General features: G+C 43.8%; 1 protein-coding gene across 1 annotated transcript; it reads right to left on the reverse strand.

Moving 5' to 3' along the window:
- Positions 1-2,728: 2,728 nt before the first annotated feature.
- On the reverse strand, positions 2,729-5,752 carry CITED2 (Cbp/p300 interacting transactivator with Glu/Asp rich carboxy-terminal domain 2). Its single transcript, XM_080998253.1, has 2 exons — positions 5,418-5,752; positions 2,729-4,740 (listed from the first exon to the last, which is right to left on the reverse strand). Exon 2 carries the CDS (start codon positions 4,731-4,733, stop codon positions 4,020-4,022), a length of 714 nt encoding a protein of 237 aa, XP_080854379.1. The 5' UTR covers positions 4,734-4,740; positions 5,418-5,752; the 3' UTR covers positions 2,729-4,019.
- Positions 5,753-8,555: the final 2,803 nt, after the last annotated feature.

Below are 8,555 nucleotides of genomic sequence, written 5' to 3' on the forward strand. Positions count from 1 at the left end.
TTTACTGTTGACATCAATTTATGTGCCGCGTAGGCTTTTGCAGTTGTAAAAGTCATCCAGACTATAAACTGCACAATAGATGTCACCTTCTTCTTAGTGTGTCTCCCTTGAGCACCTCATAAACAGCTGTGAGGAGCTAACTGTTCTTGCCAGCTGCATGGCAGCAGCGAGACGTCTTTCTCAGCACCAGCAAAAGTGGCTGTCACCGCTCGCCACAAGAGAGCGACGCTGTTTTATTATTCATCAGCACCTATTTTCTTAACAAGTGTCTCTTGTGCTGCTTCTGCGCACGGCTTATCGTTGATCTCCATTGCAAATAAAGCACCGTGTCTATTTATGGCCAAGGCTTAAAGAACAGTAGAGCTCATGTACCGTATGAGAACTTTTTGAAAAAGAGCCAAAGTACAGAGGTCAAGTTTCCTGTGCTATAAGCAACTTAAACAGGAACGTAACACTCTTTCCCCTAGCCTAGTTTGCAAAATAATCTGGCAATGGCTGGCAAACTAGGTCACTGCTCACATCATAATTATACACTTTGGTCTAGTGTAAATAAGTGGTTTAAAGTTATTATTATTATTATTATTAGAGAAAGTTACAGAAAATATTATGGAGCCGCTTGGACCTGATCTGTTCTGCCAGAAGTTGAGGAGTCAAGCTTTGACGCTTCCCAAACTTCAGTTCAGAGACAGGGTTCATGAAAACATTTGCAAAACGTTGCTTTTCAGCTGTATGTGAACCTGTGTTGTGACTTTATATACTGTTACAAAACAAACACTACAGTAATCCAACTCCCAGTATATTTTAAGCTTCTCTAGAAGCTTAGGGTTGCTTTATATGGAAAGATCTGTGAAGGTTGCAATTCTAAAAGCAGTGAATGGAATTAACTACCCAGTAATTGTACACAGGATTCTGCTGTAGGTGTACCTTTGAACTGTCATATATCATAGGGAAACTCAAAAGAGCCAATATTGGCTATAACTCCCTATCAAATGTACACTCACTGGAAAAATCTGAGCTTGTGGCCGTGTAATATGTGAAATTGCTCTCCCTTTAAATAAATTTACAAAAAACCCTAAATATTTTTTGAAAAAAACACTTGATAGCAGAGTTTGACAGCTTCGTAGCACCTGATAAACTGAAACTTATTATGCAGTTTGCTGCATGTAAACAAGAAGTTTTTCCTTGTATGATCAAGAGATGCCAATTATTGAAGGATCTCCTACCTAAAGAAATACCTAGACATAACTTTATAGTTCTTTGCTCTATCAGTCACCAAAGAAAGGAGAACTATCCCATGAAATTTACGCTGAATATTTAAATTCCAATAATATGCCTTCTAGTTTAAAAACATGTTGTTAAGTAATGTTAGACCCCTAAGTTGCTTTATTAGCCAGGCAACTATTTTTTAGAAGTACAGCATGTCAGCCATCTTGGATCCACACACTTTCCTAGCCAAATACCCCAAGCCATCCAGGTCAAAACTTGACCTCTGTTAAGTCTAAGTCAAAGATGCAGATTAGAGAGCCTTAAAATAAACTGATGCAAGGTTTCAACGCAGCTATACCTGTATTCCTGTAAATAGTACATGCAGACAAAAATATAAAATCCTAATGTAATGGTAAGATGGCTGGAAGCAATTACTGCTTGAAACCAAGCATGCACAACCCCAAATATTGATTATTTGCTTATGTCAATGCCCTTGTTCGCAGTTGCCCTTGCCATCCCATATTCAATGATTTTGTTGATGCACAAGCATAAACCATGGGGAAATTATTGAATTATCTTCATATGGAAGACTTAGAAGAACCAAAATAAGTTCTAGTCCAGTTGTTCTCTCTCTCAAGGCACAGCCACCTGATCTTTCACCACCACCTCCCCTCTCTATAGGAACCTATCCCAAGGCCACATGGCAGAGAACAGGTGCAGGGCACCTGGAAAGAAAAAAATGTTGATGGGCGACAAAGGCAAGCCTTGTGTTACAACAGTACGGAAACCAAGACACAGACCCAAACTGACTGCCACAGATCTAGATGCAGTAATAAGAATGGTTGGCCAGCTAACCTTTTTCTATTTTATAAATACAGTATAAGAGAATTCAAACCCAAGAATTCTTCTGTTCCCAGAAGGTTTCCCCACATGGAGTCTTGAACCATGACATACCACCACATCTGTACTGGAAGTTACTATGAGACAGGGGGACAGGCCTAAACTTGTTGCATGTATTTCAGTTTTATTCTACAAGAGAGTTTGGTGAATGAGGGGTCAGGTCAGCACATTCAATTGCTGTGACCTTGTAAAAAAAAAGTGATTAAATCCAATGTCGAAGACACCACCTCCTTTACTCATATTACTATTGAAACGGCATTTCACCTGATCATAGCTATTGTTGGGGGGGAAATAGTGCCTACTCTTGCCTTAATGTATATACACAACTTCTGCTCTTCTATGCCAAAATGTGGAAGTTATTCATTTTTGGTGTCAGGATTCACCTTCTAGACAGAAAGACTCGTTTAACTTTGCCCAATGAAAACATTTCCCACCAAAGTTCTCCTTCTCTTCTTTCTGCACAATGAAAACTCATGGAACGCAAGGGGTTTTTTTGGTTATCATTTGCTAACAGCATTAGATGCTAAAGAGGGAACAAAACCTGTCTTTTGTTGAACCCTTCTGCATGACAGCAAATATATTTACGTGAAGAATCAAGTCTTATGGATAAGATAAGTGAGAGTATTTATAAAATTAAAGTTTAATAGATAAATAGAATAAATACTTTTATGCATCATAATTCTGGACGACTACATTTAAAGCAAGTAAATTGGCAAATCACAAAGTTGTTGCCTCTTGGCAATTTCACTTTAGATAAAATCACACAGGCATGTTACAATGTTACTTATGAGACTGATGTCATAATTAGGCTTAAATCCTTAAAAAAAAAACTTTCTGCACTGATCATGACATATAGCATACAATGGTGTCATGTAGATTTTCTTTCAGAATGTTTCACACAACCCAACAGCTCAACAAGTTAAATGGGTTATATGTATCAAACATTTGTGAGGTGGAGAGGAGAAAAAAACAAAATTCTAAAGAAAAAAATTTGGTAACTGGTGCCTAGAAAAAAATTAAAGCAAGTAACTTTTTTTTTATTGACATTGGCAAATTAAAATAGAATAAATTAACAAGTATGTTCTCAAAAAAATTGTACAAAAATACTGTCAAATTTCCTAAAAAGCTTTCAACACAGTAGTTTGCCCCCCCTGTACTGAATAAACTATGTAAGCACAATGCCAAAATGAAAATATGCTGACGATAGAACCAGAATAAAATAAAATCCTATGAAATGCTTTCCCCAACAACTAGACACCATTCCATTCACACTATATTATTGTCTGTACAGATTGGGGGGTAGGGAGGAAAGAAAGGGTGCAGACAGCAGAGTTTAAGTAACAGTACTATTTTTCCTGATCAGAGAGGGTTTGACCCACATTTGTTAAGCTTCCAGTTCAGCAGACTAAAAAAAATAAAAATTAGTTTCACTGCAAATGCATAGTTAAAAACAAAGCAAGAGGGCAGTATTTGTGCAGGAATCTACCCTGAAGTTCATGCAACCAACTAATGCAATATTTTTGTCCTTCAACTCAGAATTTGAATGCAGTTTTCAGTTATCTGAAATGATAGCCTATAGAAAATCCACAATATTAAGCACTTTGCCAATATTCATATCTAACAGTTGAAATAATTGGTATGTTGCCAGTGAAGAAATTATAGCTGAGGAATTACTAAAAAAGACTGAATCAGTTAAAATTATTATAGGGAAGGGGAGGGCATAATGGAGTGTCCACGTTTAAGAAGAAGAAAAAAGTGGCAGCCAATTTAAAAGGGGGGAAACAATTATACAAGCTTATAGTTTACTCTGCTTCCCAGATACTTGAGCTCCTAAAAGCCTTTGAAATACTGTGTCTAGAGGGAATGTTTTCATTCATACAGATAAAAAAAGTCAAATCTTGTTTGGCAAGAAGTCAGCAGCTCACTCTGCTGGACTGCTGTTTGCAAACGAAGTCCGTCATGAAATCAAACTCGTTCTGTCCCAACCACAGCTCGGGAAGCTCCTTGATGCGATCCAAGCCCATTTCTATGACTAAGGACATAAGCACCTCCTCGTCGATGAAGTCAGTGTCTATGACATTGGGAGGCAGCATTGCTGCAGGGACGTGGGGCACAGAGGCCGGCACGCCGCTGCCTCCGCCGCTGCTGCCTCCGCCGTGCTTTGGGTTGCAGTCTCTGAAATGCTGGGTGGCTCCGTTGAGCTGGTGGCTGGCAGGGTGCAAGTCCGGCATGTAGTGGTTGTGAGGGTACGGGTGGTGGCTGAAGTACTGGTTGTTGAGCTTCTGCAGCTGCATGCTGGCCGTCAAGGGCCCCCCCTGGGTGGCAACCGTAGGAGCCATGAACTGGGAATTGTTAAACCTTGCCGTCGGAGGCAGGGTGCTGGGAGGGTGCCCCCCGTTCACGTTCCCCGGCCCCATGGCGTGCCGGATCCCACTGTTTGCATTCATATTTCCACCTCCGTAATGTATATGGTCACTCATCAAGGCACTGAAGGCATGTTGCTGCTGCTGCTGGTGGTGGTGGGTGGGAAACTGACCCATTCCCATTCGATGCGCTGGGTGGTGATGAAGCCCATTGGTTCCGTCGGGGAAGCGCCCGTGGTTCATGGCCATCATGTGGTCTGCCATTTCCAGCCTTTAAAAGTTAATGTTTACAGAGAAAGAGAGAAAGAAAGACTGAGATAAACATTGTGTGTGCGTGCGCGCTTGCCAGCAACCAGCGCTGCTTTTCTCACTAAACTGCCTTTCTCCTTAGGAAACCGTCTGCAGGGTAATCACGCCTCGCGGCACGAATTCTACCCCGGACAGGTCCTTCCCTCCTGACAGCAATGTTTCCTTACAGTTCTCAGGCGGCTCCGGGTTTCTTTTCTCCAGCCTGCAATAGGCAGGAAGGCACCTTGTGCAAAGGGGAAGGATACAGCCGCCTATCCCTCCCACCGCAACTCGTGCACACCCCGGAGCTAAATGAGCGTGCACACCATCAACAATCCCCCTTCCTCCCAACCAGAATTCATTTGCCTCCAACCGCGTACGTTTCTTTTATTTAATTTTTTTTAGCATGCCCTTGCACAAAACGGCTTACATAAGAAAGGCAGAGCGGCGCGCGACCTTCTCCCTTTCTCCTTGTCAAGAGCAACTTTGGGAATTTAAAGTCTACAAGGGTTGTTTGCAATCCGAGAAGAAGTGGATTGAGGGGTCCTGCTGAAAATGCACTCTTTGGCCCCCTCTCCCCTCCAAACATCCTCATTGATCGCATTGCAGGAAGAAGGCCCCCCCGTCAAAAAAGAGACCCCCACTTTGCGCGCCACTCACCTCACGCCCTCTCTCTTGTTTGCTCCAAACGTGTTGCTAAAATCAGTCAGTAAAGATCTCCCAGCATAGAGCAAGCGGTTGTCTTTTCCCCTCCTCTGTGCTCGCGTAAGTGGAGTATAATCTTTATATTATTGCTATTCCTGCTGCTGCTGCTGCATAAACCAGTCTCAGAGCCGCTGCTTTCCCTCCTCGGCGCGTTTCTCATCAGCACTTGCCAACAATGAGCTGTATTTCCTACCCAGCTTTGGCCGCAGCTAATATAGGATTTCAAAAGGGAGGAGCGAAAGCCTTCACAGGCAACCAGAAGTAAAACCTGGAGCAGGCGAAGAAGGGGGGGGGGAGAAAACCCAACAAGCCAGGCGGAACTGGAAGGAATCCAAAGAATCCTGTTCCTTCTGCCTGAGTGACACGTGGGTTTGCTGATGTCCTCCGGTCGGCGCGCTTTGCTAAGGACCTCCATTTCACAGATCTCGGAAATGGATCGGGGGGCTGCCGGGGGGCAAGAGCGATGAGAGGGAACAGGAACCCTGGTCGCGGCGAGAGCCATCGCTCACCATTATGGATGGAGCGGCACTTCGTGTTCAGCCGCGATCTGTTTACATCCCTTCCCTCGCCCAGATCTATCACGCTATTAGGGTACTGGCTGTCGTACATTCCCAGCGTGGACGTTTATTGCAGGGTTATTCGATATTATTATTATTATTATTATTATTATTATCCATCTGTATATAATGTCACCGTCCTTCCCCAGTCCTGGAGAGAGGCAACTCTGAAGCCCTTGCATTTTCACAGAAAGCTGGCCCCCTTCTTTATCTTCCCACAATGGCTGCGCTCCCTTCCAGCACGTGGTAACAGGGAGGGCTCTTCAATAGGGCTACTTTGGAGCAAGGGCTAACTTATTCCCAGCCTTTCCCCTTTGCCTACTGCACAGGCATACTGGTGTGGTGTGTTGCGCCCGCGCAAGCACACCCGCACAAAAAGAGCCTGCAGGATTCCTGGAGGAGCGCGTCCTCCGGGGCACGCACACCCAGATCCAAGCCACGCTTTCGAGGTGGCGCGCGGCTTCTCCGTGCACATTTTGCTGGTAGCTTTGGCACTCAAACGGAGGCGTCTCTGCTCTGCAAACAAATCCAGCGATCCTCGGCCCAGGCATCCCCCTCCCACTCCCCGCTTTTTTTTTTTTTTTTTTTAGTAAACAAACATGAGCCACAGCAGTGTATGCTTGCCCTTACTTCGGGAGGTTGGGGCTAAAGGCGGCTCTGCAGGATTGACCGGCCTCCCGGTATCTACGGAGGCAATCGGTTTTGCAGTAAGCAAACACCCATGGCAGGTTTATATGGCTGTAAAAAGGAGGCTACGCGATAATTGCTCTGTGAATAAAGCACGTCCAACCCGCCCGCATGTTTTCTACATCTGTGGTGCTCGCGCCCTCTTGGAAGCGTTGCTTAGCAGGGTCAAGACAGTTGATAATACAGGAACGGAAGCCCATCTCTGGCAGACAACCTTGCGCATCTCTCTCTCTCTCTCTCTCTCTCACACACACACCCACCCACCCACCCACCCACCCCCACCCCACAGTGAACTTTAAACATTAACCCGCAAGTTTGAAACTTTACCACTTTCCCCCACGGGCAGCATGTCTGCACATTATCCCACAAAAACAACTCTAGAGCTGAGGATGGCTCACACTAAATGATCTGGGTTCGTTTGGGTCAGATCCTTGATAGGGTAGTATTGACTTGGACCTAAAGTATTGGTACAGATAATCCATAGTGTACTGATGTTTTTGTAGCTTCTTGAATACTAAGAAGGACAGAATGGGGAGCAAAGTCCAGTATTGGTTCCCTTTGGATTATCCAAAAGTAATGAGGTGCACAATCATTCATCCACAATAGTACTGGAATATTCTTCTCTTGAGTACTTTTTTTTGGGGTGTGTGTGTTATTGGTTTGTTTCGTTCTTGATTTTATTATGCATTTTGCATTTTCAACATGTATTTTAATGCTGTGAGCTGCCCTGAGATGTATGGATGAAGGTTGATATACAAATTTAATAAATAATAATAAATAAATGCATCCTCAAGTATTGTGGCAGTTAGCAAAGGACGTCCTTCAAGGCACCATGCGCCTTCCTATTTAATACTGCATTTGTTTGTTTAATGCAACTGCCGTACATCCTGCCTATTTCCTCCCCATTGTATCCTCACAATAAGCCTGTGGAGTAGGTTAGGCTGGGAGGCAGTAACTGAGCCAAGGTGAGCTTCATGTTTGAGTAGGGATTTGAAGCCAGATGGACTCCTAAGGTTGTCCCACCTAGGCATGTTGCCTTCTTGGGCTGTAATCTTATATACAAGGGTCAGCTAACACTAATACACCCCCCCACCCCCCACCCATTCAAGCAAATAGACCAGCCAGGGGTGGGGGTGGGCTTCCAGCATTTTGCTTCCCATTACAGTGTTGTAATTTTCCCATGCCAAGGGGCCTCATCTTCTGGTGCTGTGCAGCTGCAAAACAGTCTTAGGAATAAGTGTTCTTTCCTGTTTCCTGTGCTCTATGGCCTTCAAAGCAGTGTGGCCAAATGGTTAGAGTGATGGACAAGGACCTGGTTCAAGCTCACTGGATGACTGTCTTTCAGCCTCACCCACCTAGCAGGGGTGTTTTAAGGATGACATAGGGAAAGGGAGAATGACAAGGGGGAATATAAATAATAATAATAATAATAATAATAATAATAATATAATAATAATAATAATAATATATAATATAATTGCTGCTGCAAGGTGACTCAAGGCAGAGGCACCTGATTTTTGGAGGGCTGGTGAGTTCTTCACAACAACCCGGCAGAACAATTAAAAATAAATAAACAATGTGTTTCTTTAATTGCCAAATTACTGGGGTCTTGGAGAGCCCAAATCTAGCCTGCGAGGTAGTCATTCTTGATATACACACAAAGGTGACAGTTAAGTATCATTGAATTCTGCGAGGCTTACTTGTGAGTAGACATGCATAGGATTGCTCTGTTAATGCTCTACATTGCTACATCAGGTGTAGCAAAAGTTGTACCCTCCAGATGTTGAGGGTGGGCTGAGGGTGGGATGTTGAGGATGGCTGGGAGTGATGAGAGTTGAATCGTAACAAC

Source organism: Podarcis pityusensis (genome assembly GCF_964106645.2).
Source record: "Podarcis pityusensis genome assembly, chromosome: 3".
NCBI lineage: Eukaryota > Metazoa > Chordata > Lepidosauria > Squamata > Lacertidae > Podarcis > Podarcis pityusensis.